This window comes from Doryrhamphus excisus, chromosome 3, assembly GCF_030265055.1.
Source record: "Doryrhamphus excisus isolate RoL2022-K1 chromosome 3, RoL_Dexc_1.0, whole genome shotgun sequence".
In the NCBI taxonomy this organism is placed as follows: domain Eukaryota; kingdom Metazoa; phylum Chordata; class Actinopteri; order Syngnathiformes; family Syngnathidae; genus Doryrhamphus; species Doryrhamphus excisus.
In genome coordinates, this window is record NC_080468.1 from 24,351,113 (window position 1) to 24,368,507 (window position 17,395).

General features: G+C 43.6%; 1 protein-coding gene across 5 annotated transcripts; it reads right to left on the minus strand.

Moving 5' to 3' along the window:
- Positions 1 to 687: 687 nt before the first annotated feature.
- Positions 688 to 15,202, minus strand: ndrg2 (NDRG family member 2). 5 transcript variants are annotated; one of them, XM_058067557.1, is made up of 18 exons: positions 15,184 to 15,202; positions 14,989 to 15,081; positions 12,814 to 12,989; positions 8,919 to 9,005; positions 7,745 to 7,789; positions 6,174 to 6,279; positions 5,620 to 5,740; positions 5,379 to 5,441; positions 5,253 to 5,313; positions 5,099 to 5,185; positions 4,891 to 4,947; positions 3,992 to 4,095; positions 3,699 to 3,737; positions 3,565 to 3,616; positions 2,642 to 2,689; positions 2,535 to 2,570; positions 2,407 to 2,458; positions 688 to 2,330 (listed from the first exon to the last, which is right to left on the minus strand). In XM_058067557.1, the coding sequence occupies exons 1-18, from the start codon at positions 15,185 to 15,187 to the stop codon at positions 2,167 to 2,169; spliced, it is 1,395 nt and encodes a 464-aa protein (XP_057923540.1). In that variant the 5' UTR covers positions 15,188 to 15,202; the 3' UTR covers positions 688 to 2,166. The 5 variants fall into 5 exon arrangements, with proteins under 5 accessions (XP_057923540.1, XP_057923539.1, XP_057923538.1 ...); XM_058067556.1 differs by lacking the exon at positions 15,184 to 15,202 and having other exon boundaries at positions 7,745 to 7,786; positions 14,989 to 15,121; XM_058067555.1 differs by lacking the exon at positions 15,184 to 15,202 and having other exon boundaries at positions 14,989 to 15,121.
- Between the last annotated feature and the right edge of the window lie 2,193 nt (positions 15,203 to 17,395).

Sequence of the window (17,395 nt, forward strand, 5' to 3'; positions counted from 1 at the left end):
GGGGAACCGTAGGTGTAGAATTCGTCCTTCCTTGTATTAGCGTGTGACTGATAATGTATGGTATGGAGACTGGACCACACATTTTTACCAAACAAAGCTTCCAAAATGAGTTTTTATTTTATGTATCATTTTAGCTCTTTGAGTTACATCCGTTGTCTGCAAGAATTGACGTTGACTTGATACAGTTTTTCTTCGGTCTCCCCAAGACTGCAATGCAAACAGACCGGTTGTCCTTGTCCTGGCAGTGTGAGCTTATTGTAGGTACTTTGCTACACCCAAAAAATAAGCATTTACCTTTACGACTGTACAAGATTTCACCTTGTGGGAGTATTATGATTCTGAGACTAAAATGACACACTTGTGTGTTTTGAGCCAGACAAATGCTAAATATGAGCCCAATACCACCACTCCTACTACCACAACATTGAAGGGCTGAATGTTTCGGATTAAAAACCCTCCTGGTTTCAGTCAAAACACTCAAAACGGGTCATGGATGGGTCTTTTAGCATGACAATGACCTACGACATACTGTACATTCAGGGTAACAATATGTAGCTTGCTATTATATAAGTACTTGTTGTGTTTGTGTAAATTGGTAACCCTGCTAGCTTGTTTCAATGCAGTTTAGACGTCATGTTTTATCATTTTCTTTGTGAGAATGCATAAAAGCAGCAAAAACACAAGATATTCATCATAGGTTTTTATTCATATCTTATAATGTGTTACATTTTTTTTGTCACACAAGTAAATTGGATTTTTTTTGTCTCAATGTTTATAACATGACTCTCCCTAATGCTAAAAAAAAAAAAAGTTACGTGAACTATCACACGATAGACTAATGTGAGTATTTTGGAGGGAACTGACACAGAAAGAAGATGAGACACAGAAAGAAGAAAGGGGGAGAAAAATAGACAAGGTCGGACATCTCCAGTCAGACTTCCCTCTCTATGAATCCGCACACACACACACACAAGTACCGCTCCTTTTCTTTTCATTAATCATTAGCAGTTTTGGCAATCACTTAAGTCTTCAATTTGGCTCACAGGTTGAAGATTTTACACTTTTCTGTGCACAAACAAGTGGTCAGATTAGATTAGATTGAATGTTTCTTTAAAAAGATCCAGTGGCAGCTCATGTGGCTAATGGCAGTGGTTAGCTTTAGGAGAATTATTGTTCAATTTAACAATTAAAAACAATTTAAAAGGTGCAGCTTTAGCTCTGTTTGATTATCGTTCACATTTTAAAAGCGTCTCATTGCTGGTCGTTACAATACAGAAAATTTTCTAGACGCACTTGTACGCACTTCCCTACTTGCTCACGTCGCGGCTGTGTGAAGTTCTTTCGAGCGCACATAAACTCAAGTATGCTGGCTGGGTTTTTTTTTAAAAAAATTTTCGTTAGGAGGTATCTTGAGGTTAAGAGAGTTTAAAAAAAACCCAGAAGATTAAACACAGTGATCCCTTCATTTCAACGCGCCAGCATGCTACTCAGCGAGGTCGCTGTTGTGGCGACTGGAAGCACTCTCGCTATAGCCGAAGCAAAACCCAAGCATTTTCCATCGCCACGCCACATTAAAATGAAAAAAAAAAGTCAGAGGAAAGGAGCTTTCCGCCAAAAAAACTTCCTCAGATGAGGGCACAAAAACAGCGAACGACGGCTGGAAGACATTACAACCTGGCCACCACAAGGGGGAGCTCCTTAGCGGCACAGGTTACAAACACAAACATGAGTTGAAAATAGAAACTAGCACATTGTTTAACTCTGCTATAGTATTTTTTTTTGTTAAGAAAAACAACACATCAGTCATCAGCTTCAACAATAACACTGTTTTTTTTAGGATTATTACTATTATTAGTTAATGGCCTCTAGCGACCTGGCTAAATTAAAGGGCCAATAACAGAGCAGAGGGGGGGCACCATGTTTAGCCCATCTCCCTCTATGTTACATCGATCTTTTATGTTTTTCTAAAGCTTTTCTGTAAATCAGGACAGTGAGGATACAAGCATTTGGACTTCATTGTGACACGCCCTCCTCCCTCCGCCCCCACCTCCTATATTCAGCTCCACCGGGGAATGATGGGAATTGTAGTGACAAACATGGGAACCCATTCGTCTCGACTGGCACCTTTCTCTTGGCGTTCTCCCCCATCCTCTAACCTCCTCCTCTTCAGCATGACACCTCCATGGTCTGGGAGGGGCTGGGTGGCATCTGGCCCCCCTGCGAGCCCTGCGACAGCGTGCGGGAGCGTGAGCGGGATCCGTCCATGGAGTATGAGGAGGACAGGGAGGTGGTGCGCGAGCGTGACAGGCGGGTCATGCATGACGAAGCCACTGTGGGCACACAAGTGGGACATTCGGTCTCAGGTTGCAACTTGAAAAAGGACTAAGCCTGACGGTGGTCACTTACTGTAGCCCATTCCCTGGATAAAGTACTTGAATGCCTCAGTCAGTTTTGCAGGCTGCAAATACAAAACATCCCTTCAAGTTTGTCACTCAAACCCCTTGTTGGCAGCTTTAATCATTCCTTTTGTTTACCTGAGTGAGCTGGGGGAGACCACCAGCGTCCGCCATCTGAGGAAACATTGGGTGGTAAAAAATGAGAAACAAGGATACAAAACAATAAAAGACAGAAAGAAAAGCACCTTCAGGAAGGAGGTGGTAGTGGGGTCTAGTTTGCTGTTGCACTCCACCTAGTGGTGACAGAGGGAAAGACAACAATAAAAGACCAGCGACAAGATACCCCAAATTCTCCCATAAATACCTGTCTTTAATTGCCAATGTGGTTTTGACAATCTCCTGGTTGGTAGTGAGAGCATTTAAATCCTGTTTGCGACGTTTTTTTTAACATGATTAGAGCCCTCTAGATATGAAATAACACCCCTATAGTCACCTTTACACCTTTACACTCACTTTACGCTAGTAGAGCTGAGTGGCTTTGGGGTTTCTGGGCTGAGTTTTAGTTTGGCCTGGGTTACAGCCGTAACATTGTGATCATTGTTCCTGTTGTGAGATCATTCAACCTGCAATAAAAGCTCCCTGACGCTGGTTATTATTACAGTTACATTACATTACTGACACCTGGTGATCAGTGTGGAGTACTACATGTCATTCATGGCGTCTTGCACCATCTGAATGACTTATATTAGTTCATATAGACATAATATGATAATGTAGGAAACAAATATGCGAATTTTGCTTCAATATGCATTTTTTTTACTAATAATAGGCCATATTCAACCACAAAACAGCATGAATTATGGGTTTTTTTTATTTTCTCCCATTTTTCATGAGCTGGATTCAAAGATTTAAAGCCTATTTCTCTCAAATATTCCCAAATATGTGTGTGCTGTCTATGTGGGTAAAATTTGGGTCTCCGTACATGGTGAGTACCACTTCCGTGCGGATTTAGGCACATGCAGACACGATATAAAATGAGACCTCACCTTACAAATCTCTAATTATCAACGTCTTCCAAATTAAATGAATGCCCTGTTGGCGGTTATGGTAAATAAATTCCCCCCGCTGTAATGAAAGCTTTGGATAGCTTGATGCTCATCGCACTTACAGCGGCGTCCTCGTATGGAGCTTGGTCGCCCACCACCAACATGACGGGACACCTGAGCCGCCATGAGAGAAGACAGTCAAGATTTCATCAACAAGAATATAATACAAAATACGCAAATGAAGATGGATGCTTACTTGAAGGTGCAGCTGCGATCGAGGGTCAAATCTCGACGGCTACAGGGACAAAGAAGACAATGTCAGCACCATGTAATGGTAATCACAACACACGTTCTTTGGAATCAGCTCAGAGCATAGTTATGGAAGACATAGAAAGACATTCTGGGACAGTAAACAACCACAGGTTGTACGTGACAGCTTGTACTTGCACTGTGTGTATCATCTCTGTATCACCTTGTGCTTGTTTCACCTTGTCCAGTTAATATTAGCAATATAGAAAAACCACACGCGCTGTGTTGTCATGTATTTACCTGTTGTAGGTCTTCCAGAAGAGCTCGATGTTGAGCAGGTGGGGCGCTTTAGAGATGCGCTCTCGATGAGACTGCACCAGGTCTGTGTTGGACGAGAGTTCCTCCTGTGGGCGACCAAAGCTTGGATTTCACTGCCTGTTTTTAACTCATTCGCTCCCAAAGACATATTTTATGTTGTGTTTTGTGTGAGAGGTGATGATGAAGAGTTTGATGCTGTTTTAAGCCAAAAGGTGGCAGGAGTGCATTTTATAAGAGGTCAGCATGCATGTCTCCCATTGAAATCTATGCTACGAAACAACCATTTTTTGTGATGTTTAGACATTTCCATCCATCCATCCATTTTCTATACCACTTATTGTCACAAGGGTCGCGGGCATGCTGGAGCCTATCCAAGCTGTCTTTTGGCAAGAGTCGGGGTACACCCTGAACCGGTCGCCAGTCAATCACAGGGCACATATAGACAAACAACCATTCACACTCACATTCATACCTATGGACAATTTGGAGTCGCCAATTAACCTAGCATGTTTTTGGAATGTGGGAGGATGCATAGGGAGAACATACAAACTCCACACAGTGCGGGGAATCGAACCTGGGTCTCCTAGCTGTGTAGCCTGCACGCTAACCACTCGTTCACCGTGCGGTGCTCAGACATTTTGGCAAAATAAATATGGCTAAATTGGTGTCAAAGTTAAAGTTATACTTGAAATGTATTTTTTTTTCTCCCTTTTTTTTGTTGAAAAATGATATTTTGCTGTAACTTACTTATGTTCTAATCTTTATTTTGGTATATATATACCAGTTCTATATAACCTTAGGACACGTCGTTCTGTGTGCCTTGAAAAATTTATCAAAATCATCAAAAATGGCAGATACCAAGACAGACGGCTAAAATGTACCTGGCTGAAAAGGTGCGACAGGATCTGCTCAGTGAGGGAGGACGTCACAGAGCTGAGCTGTGGAGAGAGAGAGAGAGAGAGAGAGAGAGAGAGAGAGAGAGAGAGAGAGAGAGAGAGAGAGAGAGACAAATCAATGAGATGCTTCATCATTTCATTATCTACAAAACAATCGATGAGAGCGTTTCCATGCACGCTATAACGCAGTTACCTTCTGAGCTGCCCAGTCCATCCACCCTCGGGAGTTTGTGTCGATGTTGACCAAAACCAGACCCTCCACTGAATCCGGGTTAGCAAGCTGCAGAGAGACACTCATAAAAGGTCCACAATGCTTCTTAAAAAGATCCCTGTTTGTTAACACTCACTGTGAACTTGGACAGGATGTACGCCCCGGCGCCCACACCCACTCCGATCACGGTACGGAAGCTACAAGAGACACAAGATTCGTGTTAAAGCACCCGCATAGTTAGCATGTTTCTTTGTCGACTTACTTAAAGAACTGCAGGACAGCAGGGATCATCTCAGCGATCGTCTCCATGGAGGGGTACTGGTACCTAAAGTAGAAGTGAGAGGTGATGGAGTCTCAAAAGGAAAATTAGTGATTAGCTTAGCGTTGCTATCTTTAGGGATTTAGAATGGAATCGCAAATTTAAAGAGGGACGATACAGTGATAAGAAACTTCCGAAGAGGATTAAAGGTTACAGGAGGACACGGGATGAATGGAAAACTCACCCCACTGGGTAAACGGCAGCCCCGTCCTCTTGGCCTGGTGCGTCAATGTGGATCAGTGTGAAATTCTTGACAATCTCCTGCATCTCCTCAAACTTGAACAACGGCAGGAAGCAGCTCTTGTCTGTCAGGAACATACAGACAGAGGGGTGAACATGACCAAAAATAAACCAAAATGTAACATTCATTCATTTTCTACCGCTTTTCCTCACGAGGGTCGCGGGGGTGCTGGAGCCTATCCCAGCTGTCTTTGGGCGAGAGGCAGGGTACACCCTGGACTGGTCACCAGCCAATCACAGGGCACATATAGACAAACAACCATTCACACTCACATTCATACCTATGGACAATTTGGAGTCGCCAATTAACCTAGCATGTTTTTGGAATGTGGGAGGAAACCGGAGTACCCGGAGAAAACCAACGCATGCACGGGGAGAACATGCAGAGGGTGGAATTGAACCCTGCTCTCCTAGCTGTGAGGTCTGTGCGCTAACCACACGACCGCCGTGCCGCCACCAAAATGTAACAAAAATAGAAAATAGGAAAAAGTCACGCACTGTCCAGCCCCACATCGTGGAAGGTGAGGATGGCGGGGCGGCGGCTGTTCCGTGTGCCGTGCAGTGTCACATGCAGGACGCCATGTGGGGTCTCAATGCTGTGTTCCTGCAAACATTTAGAATGCACTCATAAAAACACAATTTTTAAGAGGTTCAAACTGCAAAAGGAAGAAATAGGACTGAGACAGTGAGAGCAGTATTAAACGAAAATAGGCTGTTCATCAGACATTTAAGATCATAGCTCAAAAAAATGGACAACCACCTAAAATAGAATGAGGGCTCAGTGAGGAGCAGTTGCACCATTCTTGTTAATCACCTCATAGATTTGTGTTTCCTGGAGGCTAGTTGCTACAGATGGTGAAGACGGCTTCACTGAGATCATCCACTATATGAAACTGGTTCTCATTTTTGTCAGCTTCCCTTCCTATCCATTCACAGATGTTCTCAATTGGATGGAGATCACAGGAACACACAGGATGGTCCAAAAGAGTGATGTTATTCATCTGGAAGAAGTTCTTATTATCAAGTCTTTACCACACAGACGAGGGCCTTCAGTCATGAGGCATACCCCCTGCAACATCTCCGCATTGTGAGCTGCCGTTTGACACCCCTGCACAACCTGAAGCTCCATTGCTCCAAGTGGGATCTCATGTCATGTCATGGACAGTCAAGGTTCTCATTCATTCATTTTCTACCGCTTTTTCCTCACAAGGGTCGCGGGGGTGCTGGAGCCTATCCCAGCTGTCTTCAGGCGAGAGGCGGGGTACACCCTGGACTGGTCGCCAGCCAATCACAGGGCACATATAGACAAACAACCATTCACACTCATTCATACCTATGGACAATTTGGAGTGGCTAATTAAACTAGCATGTTTTTGGAATGTGGGAGGAAACCGGAATACCCGGAGAAAACCCATGCATGCACAGGCCGAGGGTGGAATTGAACCCTGGTCTCCTAGCTGTGAGGTCTGCGCACTAACCACTAGGCCACCGTGCCGCCCAGTCAAGGTTCTATGAGAGAATTTCTTCCACCTTTCAATGTTCCATGTTTGGTACTCTTGTGCAAAATCAAAACAAGCAATTTTTTGTTATTAAAACCCTTCTCTCCCTGATGCCATCTGATAGTTACGTATTGGACCTCACTCGGCACCACTAACAATCTTTATTTGGGCCAAAAATAGCTCCGTCTTGATGGACAGCCAATTGGATCCTCTGGCTCAGGACTGGTGGCATTGTTGGGGGGTATACCACTTTTTTTGTTCTATAACGCTCAGGATGTTTAAGTTTCAAATGTGTTACTGCATCCAATCTCAACAGCTATATGGCGCGCTGTGGCTTGCTTCTGCAGCTCAACAACCCATTCAAAGAGAAAGCTTCTGTCATCAACCGATCATGACAGTGAGCTGATATTCAGCCTTTATTGATTGTTTGCAATAAATTGCTTAATCAAACATTTTTTGTCTCAGTCTCATTTCTTCTTATTGCATTTTGAAACTCTATTTAGAGCCTCCTTAAAATCCAACACTGGTCTTAAAACCTGTCAACAAATGACATGCTGTGATCATTCCCACCTGTCCCTGGTCCAGGAGTATCCTCGCCGCCAGCTCAGCATCCTGCTGGTAACCATGAAGACCAGTTGAAGAACACAGGAGCAGGAGACAAAACAAGAAAAGTATTTTATTTTTACCGTGATGGTAAGCAGTGGTAGAAAAATATACTTCTTGTCAAATATTTCTGAGATAGTACTTGGTGTAAACAGTTTTAGAAACATTTCGCAGTGTTATTCAGATGCAGGCCTATGAATGGAGTCTGAAAGATGGAGAATGAAAGATCATACAGTAAACCCTTGACTTACAAAAGTTCTTACAAAAGTTCTTACAAAAGGCAAACGGCAGTAGGTCCTTAAAAATAATGTCATATAGAGGATCTTTGACACTTTCCACGAATCAAGGCGTTATTGCTATTCCCATCCCAAGTCGAGATGTTTGCCGACTATCAAATAATCGATGGTGATAACACACTACACTGCCTGTCACCCACACATCAAACAAATATCTCTTTGGAAAACAAACTCCAGGGCCAGCACTCTTGTTTCTGAAGGCACTGAGCAGATTACATTGACATGACGACACATAAAAGCGGAAATCTGATTTTCCCGAAAAAAAAATCGAACATGCATATAGACGTAATGGAAGCAGTGCAGCCAGAAAAGTAGGTCAGTGTTTCTGATCGTGTTTAGACTAGCATAGTTCAATCAGGAGTATATTTACTGCCAGCTCAGCGTCCTGATGGTAACCATGAAGACCAGTTGAGACACACACACACAGGAACAGGTGACAAAACAAGTAAACAAGTCATTTAGGGGTTGTACTACAAGGTTTGCCCACCAGGGGTCAGCCATTAATCTTGCTCTGTGCTGCAACTGTAAGGCAACATCAGCAGCAAAACAGGGACCCCATCCTCCCTTTTCCACCAGCACCCTGGGGCTTTGACGTCAACCCAGCCAGCCAGTGCTGCAGTCGTGCACAAGCATGACGTGCAAGACTGTTTGTGCACTTCACACACACACACACACACACACACACACACACACACATACATACACAGCGAATTAGGGTGATGGCGGACAAAGAGCCAGGCTTATTCAAATTCAAAAAACGGGATGTATGCAAACTAGTGTGTAGTGTACACATATGTGTGTGTGTGTGTGTGTGCGTGTGCACGTGTGTGTGTCATCCTCCAGACCTTGCTGGAATCGGCCTGACCCGTGAGCAGTGGCTTGTCCTCTGTGATGGCAATCTCTTGCATCTCCGTCGTCATGGCGTCGCGGTCCTGGCCAGACAGAAGAAAACAAAATGTCAAAATCCGCCCCCAATCACTCTCGCACACACATAAGCACACGCACACACACACACACACACACACTCAGGTTCCAGTGGGACCTCATGAAAGTTAATTAGCGATTGGTGCCAGCAGAAAAGGATTATGGGAGAAAAAGTGGATGGACGTCATTGTCGTGACACAGCCTGACCAATATGGCCACCGCTGACATTGCATGCAAACTCACATGCAAAAATGCTACATTCAGGAAGTGGAGATTGCATCCAACACATATAATTAAACATTCTATTGTGCTCATGGACCACAAGAGAATGTCTGAAGACGTTCAGCCAGACAGATAAGACGGCGGGTCACATGACCACATTGTGCGCTAAGCGGCACTGATACAGGCGTCACATTAACTCCGCTCCTCATCTAATCTGCTCCCTCTCACATCCTGTCACGTTTTAATCGGCCTAACATCCACCCCGCCCCCCTCCATCCTTCCCTCCATCTCGTATTCTCATCCACCAAGTAAGAGCAATAAAGGTCAGAGGTCAGAACTGCAAAAACACAAAGATCTTCTTCATGACAGGTGTACCTTGCTCTTTGTTTTTTTGTTGTTTTTAGTTTTCACTTTACTATATCATAACTATATCAGATTTGGCATCCTTTCCTTTCCACTTCCTTTTTTGATAATAAAAAAACTGTGATAATAATACAATAATATTTCATCATACTTGTATCAAAAATGTATAATTTACATAATTCTGTCATTCATTTTCTATACCGCTTGTCCTCACAAAGGTTGCGGGGGGTGCTGGAGCCTATCCCAGCTGTCTTTGGGAGAGAGGTGGGGTACACCCTGAACTGGTCACCAGCCAATCACAGGGCACATATAGACAAACAACCATTCACACTCACATTCATACCTATGGACAATTTGGAGTTGCCAATTAACTTTGCATGTTTTTGGAATGTGGGAGGAAACCGGAGTACCCGGAGAACATGCAAACTCCGCACAGAGATGCCCGAGGGTGTAATCGAAGTCAGGCCTGTGCACTAACCACTCGTCCACCTTGCAGCCACATACAAACATATGTCATTTTTCTTACTAGTCATTAAATACAGTAAGAATTGTAGATACATTAAAGTAAAAATTCAGACGTAGTTGCTAATTGTGATTAATCATGATTAATTTGTTTAAAAATCTGTCAATTAACCTAGCATGTATGTTTTTGGAATGTGGTACCTGGAGAAAACCCATGCATGCATGGGGAGAACATGCAAACTCCACACAAAGATGCTGTGTGGCCTGTGCGCTTACCACCCAATTGATACAAATGAGTCTTTAAATAATACGTGTGTATTTGTGTGATTATTTCATATGTATTGATCATATATTATTATTACGTACATATATACTCTCGTGCTTTTTCATTTATCCATTAGTTTAATTTCATCGCTGTATAAGCTAGCAATCTATGCTACAGATTCTCTACTACCACCAAAAAAGGAAGTGACCAAACATTTTTAAGGGGTTGAACACAAACACTCATTGGTCCTGATGCAAGCCACTGTCACACCTGATCATCGCCATGGTGATGCACCCAAGACCTGCCTGTGCCGCTTCCCACAGTTCTGGATGGGCACACCTCAACTCTCTCGAACACACTCACAGGGAATAAAAGCGGCGAATAAAAAAGGCGCCTTCATCAACAATGACTGTGACCCCTCCTACACTCCTCGAAGGGTGATGATCTTACTCGGACATGTGGGACGCTTTGAAAAAAGAGCCGGAACATCCTGAGTGAAGGTTCCAGTCGACTGAAAGGGAATTAAAAAAGTGGCGCAAAGGAGGAGGAGGTGTCCGTCTTTGTCCCACCACCACCAGCATGGAAAACAGATAGCGGTCCCGTGATGTTCCGTATCCATCTGCATCATGGCGCCGACCTCTGTTGCTAAGCGACGTGTGACACCATCGCGGGGAATCTATAAACGGCAAGCGCGGTGCGAATGGATTTGTACTCGCCAGCAGGATGCCAACGTGTTTATTTCCGGACTCTTGCCGCAACGCCGCTTCTATTGACCCACCTTATGTAAAGCGGGCCGGGATCACATTGGGGGTCACTCCTGGTTAAAAAAGATGATGTGGAGAGTGGACTATTAATACTGTAGCTTCTTTGGACTAGTGGGAACACAGCACCATTGTGGCCCGGCAGCATCTGGACTTCAGCCAGGAGGGGAAGCGCCTCCTTTTTGCACTGGGTGGACGTGCTCGCATACACCAACTGATGTAAGCCTGCACACCTACACAACAACACATCCGTACTCGCTGACCCAGTTGTGGCTCTGGCAGCGCCACACGCCAACACACCACAAGTCAAAACCCCAATGGATGACGGTCTGAGTCCAGACGGGTTTCCACCAGCCGGACTCCCACACACGCATAAAAAACAGGAACTCCAATGTCAAGAGAGAAAGGGTTAAAGAACGACAACCCAGTTGAGCGTGTCCTGACGTGTGAGCAAACAGCGCAGGAGTGAATGTTAATATTAGTCCAGGAAGGGTTGATGATGGCCTCGGAAGTGCATGAGAACGTCAATACATGGAACAAATATGGCACTAAAAAGCCGTCATCGGTCACTGGTTCCGTTGCTCTACAGCAGTGACTCTCAACATGTGGTATGAGTACCACTGGTGGTACACGGGGTTCACCTTGTGGCCCTCGGGAACACCAGGAAGATATGTATAGAGACAATAATACATATGAATGAATAAAATTTCAAAACAGCAGAGTGCTCCTGTCAAATACAAGATCTTTGACGAATTTTGCAGTAGTCCCTAATTATGACTGTATTTATGACTACATCGTCCATTTTGATAACAATAATAGTGTAGGGAGAAGTCCCCCAGAATCAATTTTATGGACTAGTCCTGCTCTACAGTATGAATGTAAAAACAACCCACATCCCCTTCTGTCCACTCTGCAAGTTCCCCGACAACATAGGTCAGTCGAAGGTCAAATACAGTATGCAAAAGTAGTTTTTTTTTTTTTTTTAGCTGTTAGCTTGTTAGCTGTGAGCACTACCTGGTGAATACATGGTCATTGTGTGTGTGTGTGCCTCCAAATGCGGCATGACTCAAGAATGCCTGTGTGTGTGTGTGTGTGTGTATAAGTGTGTGTGTTTGCGTATGTATGTGAGAAAGAGCGTGCACGTGATCCTTCAAATTTCTTCTTTCCTAGAGCCAGCTCTGAAAGCATTGAGACACACCCCCATTTGACATTGAGGGACATTGTGTGCCCCCCCCCCACCACCACCACCTCCCCACCGCAACTCCCTGTCATCTCCAAAACAGCACCCACCCCCCACCTCTAGAAAAACACATAAATGAGGGAATTTATGTATTAATTTGTTGAGGAAAAAAACAGTAAGCTCAATTTAAATCATACAAAGGATGCTAAACTAGAGCATGCGCAGTGGGGGGCGGGGGGGTCACTTCAGTGGTTCGAGTTCATGCAAGAGGAGAATGTCAATAGTGGCCTATATTGCTGGGAAGAGGGTGCAAAAAGATGTGCACATCAATACACATGCAGTGATTTATCATGGCGGACACTTTGCACACTTGTTTTGCTAGCTGGACAAAGGGGGTCACATGAGGAAAGGGAGGGGGCGGCGGGGGTCACGGTGACATATATTATTTACAAACAAAAAAAAAAGAGGGAGGGAGTCAAGCTGCACCACATGTAAACATCTTTTCTTTCTACAGCTTTCAGAAGATGAATCAAATGCCATCACGCACCTCCGGGTCTTCTCACCTCTTGCTGCACCAAAAGGTTGGAAGATGTCCTCACAAGTATGTCCACAAGTCCTGAATGGTACCTCGTCCCTTGTCCTACGTTCCACTGTGGTCTTCCGCTCGTGTTTGTCTCTTCTCCAGCAAGCAGAGAGCAGGGCTCGTTCTGCACGGGGACGGGAGGGGGAGGGGGGGAGGCTAGAGAACGGAGCCGTCAATCAAAGAGGGGGACATGTTTAGGATTGTTGCAGGAGGGGGGGGTTTTATCATTTCATTCTCCTCACATGAACCAACAGTGGTTTAAATTAGCACGGATGAGAGCGTAATGCGCGAGGCGTGACGTGCTCGCGAGTGTGAAGCGCGTGCAAGCTAGCCAGAGAAGCGTGTGCACGTTTATTGGAACCCTCCCCTTCCTCCCCCCCCAGTCCCACTTTCTAATCACCCCCTTTTCAGCTTCACAAGTGGTACGACCCAGTCTTGCTTATACAGTATGCTACTGCTGCTGGGCTGCATGCGCACGATTCCCCACCCCCCACCCCCCTCCCCTCAGAAGGTAAACACGCGCATTGCAAGCGCACAGACGCATCTGGACCACACATCACTAACTTTGGCAAGATAATATTATTATTATATTCATATTCACCATTTTGTTATATGACATATCTGACAAAAGTGACAAAATGTTGGAATGGAATGGCATGGAATTGAATGGAATGGCCTTTATTGTCATTATACAAGATGTACAACAAGATTGGACAGCTTCTCCTTTCAGTGCAGTAGTCAAGTTAAAAAAAAAAATAGTATATAAAAGTAGAATAAAAAAGACCCAAGATATCCAAAATATACACATACAGTAAACCTCGGATATATCGGACTCGGATATATCGGAAATCCGCTCACAACGGACAGATAAAAAATAACCAATTTTTCTGTAATGCATTTCCAATAAAAATTCATTGCATATATCGGATTTTTTATAACGGATTTCGCCTATTTCGGACAAAATCTCCAGTCCCGTTCCAATGCATTTCCATTAAATTTCCCTCGCATATATCGGATGACCGCATTGTGGCGCTCCGATTCTTTTCCGATTTTACGCATATACTGGATATAAATCCGATATATGCGTAAAACGAACATTTTCCGGTATACGCATATAACGGATTTCGCTTATATCGGACAAAACCAGTGGGAACAATTGAATCCGATATATCCGAGGTTTACTGTAGTAAAAATCTGGGGAAAAACTGTTGATTTTTGTTAATACTTGGGTTGTTTATATTGTTTATTTTTCTATATTGTGTATTTTGTACTGCTTAACTGACTCTGTACTCTTGCTGCTGTGCAATACAAATTTCCCCACTGAGGGACGAATAAAGGCATATCTTAATCTTAGTATTGCACAGGAGCATTTGCAGGTTATCCTATTTACATCGTTAATTTAACTTTATTTCATTTTATTTTACTGATATATTGCTGCATGCTGCACCAGGATTAGTAAAAGTACATTGAGATCTCTGAATAATGTATGTGAGGTGAGTTTAAAAAAAAAAAAAAAAACATGAGCATGCCACGATGTGTACACAACAACTGCTACATGCTTGTAAGTCTGTGTTGGGACACTGCTCAACCAGGGCCGCCAGCTGTCCAGCTTGGGCAGATTAACGGGCCTTCGGGTGGTGATATAACACACCCTCAACTAGTGTGTGACACAACACAGCTCACAACCAGAGTGAGTTGCAGTGTCGCACAACATTGTGTATTTCTGGGTGGGCCTTCACCCCATGAGCTCAGTCACGCAGCCTCTTGTGTAAACACTCCTTTGGGCCAGCAGGAGACTTCGCTGTGTTGCGTTGCCAGCGGAACGCCAAGGCCGAGGAATGCATTGTGTGCTGGGGAGTCGTGTGCACGTACGCAGTGACTCACAAATATTGCCTCTCAGGGCAACACCACACAAAAAGTGAAGCTCTTTAGGCTCGCCGGACGACAACAACGACGGCTGTGCATTCTAATCGAGTTCCAAGCGGCGCAGTGCTTTTAACGTGATGAGATGTGATCGTCGTCATGTCATTAAACACAGGACACAATGTGCTGTGAATGTGTGCTGATAGAAACAACAAAGCCTGGTTGTAAAACATCACAGAAATGCTAACTTCCTTAGCATGTGTCGTCGAGGAAATCAAACTGCGATGCTTACTTTTTGTTGTTGTTGTTTCGGCGTCTACTATAGTGAACTCCTGCTGCGCTAGGAAGTCTGCGGGTCCTGATGACCCCTTGGTGACCTTATGACCTTGTAAACACACACAGACATCCATCCATTTTTGAAAAATATTCATCAACATTATTTCCCAAAAGGTGTCGGTAGATTGTTCATTCCCTAAAATAACCTCACTCATCAGCCCCCGACCATCCACCGGTGCTCCACGCTGACATTTGCTTTATCAGGCGTTGAGCGCCACTCTCCTCCACCTTGGCTCCAGCTGCAGATATATCCCTTCACAAAAATTAAAAGATAAGAGAAAAGCGTCAAATGCAAAAGAGCTCATCAAAGATGTGGAACACTGTGCTGTAATTAGAAATAAGCTGTCTGTCTGATGTTAATAGTGGACCAGATTGGGCCTACGGGCTGGCTCAGAGTGCTAATTAGACAGAAATTGCCCCATTTGCAATTATCAACAACAGAGGGCAGTATTCTTAAGAGCAATTGGAGCTTTGCGGGATGTACCACTTACCACTCTTTTTTTTTTTTTTTTAAACCCACCCTCAGGCCCCCACCTCCACACATTCACACACAATGCAGGCGACACTTAAATCCCCATGAAGGCCCAGTGGGTTTTGGTTTGATGCTGCAACCTTAAAGAACATCAGAAATAGCTCCACTTTGAGGGTACGTCACACATGTCTTCATTAGCGCCGCCTCAGCGAGCAAAGCCTCTTTGACGAAGGAGGACATTGAAAGGGGGCGGGGGGGGGGGGGGGGGTCTTAAGTCGTGTTTGTAGTAGCAGGAAGAGGAAAATGTGAAAGTTACAGATGATGTAGATGATGGAAGTCTACTGTTACTGTCCATGAGACTGTTTATAGCAGCAGGGACAGCTGCAGAAAAAAAGTGAGGAGGGGGGAATGTCGGGGGGAGGTGTTACTGTTGATTTTCCTGTGGCGGCGGTGGTGGGGGTGAGAGGGGAGGTGCGCGTGATTGGTCGATTGTGATGTGACATCACAACTCGGTGGCTGACCTACTTAAAGTGGACGTGACGTCACATCTGTCTTCTTGATTCTGTAACACCCTCCCCGCCTTGTGAATCATTTACAATTGCCAATAACCTAATTTCCAAAAGATGAAAGCTTGGCTCATGAATATTCATGCAGTGGCGCCATATGGAGGGAAGCTTCACAGATTTTAGTGCTGATTATTGCATTCTTGTATAACAACACGCACAAAGATAAACAACAGTAACACATAATAGACAACAAGTAACAGTGGCATTCAAGGGCTGGTCCATGGGTCCGTGACCTCCATTTGAAGCCCTGCATTTATTTTTTTTATTAACCTATAGGCTATTCCAGAATTTTATGATAAGGAGAAAATTAAAGTTGTTTTCTATGTACAAATCCTGCATTGGTCTGTATTTGCATTTTCAACAATACTGACATTCATTCATTAATTTTCTACCGCTTATCCTCACGAGGTTCGTGGGGGTGCTGGAGCCTATCCCAGCTGTCTTCGAGCAAGAGGCGGGGTACATCCTGGACTGGTCGCCAGCCAATCACAGGGCACATATAGACAAACATTCACACTCACTTTCATACCTACGGACAATTTGGAGTCGCCAATTAACCTAGCATGTTTTTGGAATGTGGGAGTAACCGGAGAAAACCCACACATTCACGTGGAAAACATGCAAACTCCACACAGAGATGGCCGAGGGTGAGAAGAATACTGACATTAAAATAAAAAAAATTATACTTTACACATATGTATAATAATACCAGTAAATATATCAGTAAATTGTGTATTGCCTGCTGTACGTTCCCTCAGTGGGGTACATGTAACTACATTAACTTAATATTTTGTTAAGTAAACATTTAAAAATTAATTTAAAATTTATTTAAAATTAAATAATTTTTAAAAATCAAAAAAATGTTACAACTATAATGATGAAAATGGTAATATTAATGATGACTATAATAATGGTGATAATAATAACAATAATAATGGTAATAATGATAAAGATTATAACAATGATAATGATAATAACAATAATAATATTACAATGTTAATAATAACAGGGGAAAACAAGACTGTGGCATGAACATGATTATATCTTGCAAAAAGGGGAAGGCATTTATAAGCTTTTGCTTCAGCCTACTCCTTTTGAGCTTGTGATCAGATAGTTGAATACAAATGTAAACAATGGAAAGTTATATTTTGATTGATGTAAGAAATGCACTGTAATGTTTCATATATTTGCCCAAATAAAAAAAATCACTGAGTCATTACTCTCGACTTTAAAGAGTGATCTGCACTCAGATATAGTTGGATGAGAGTTATACATAAGCCCGCATAATGTCTTTAATGTAAGTGTGACATAATTATTTCTGCTAA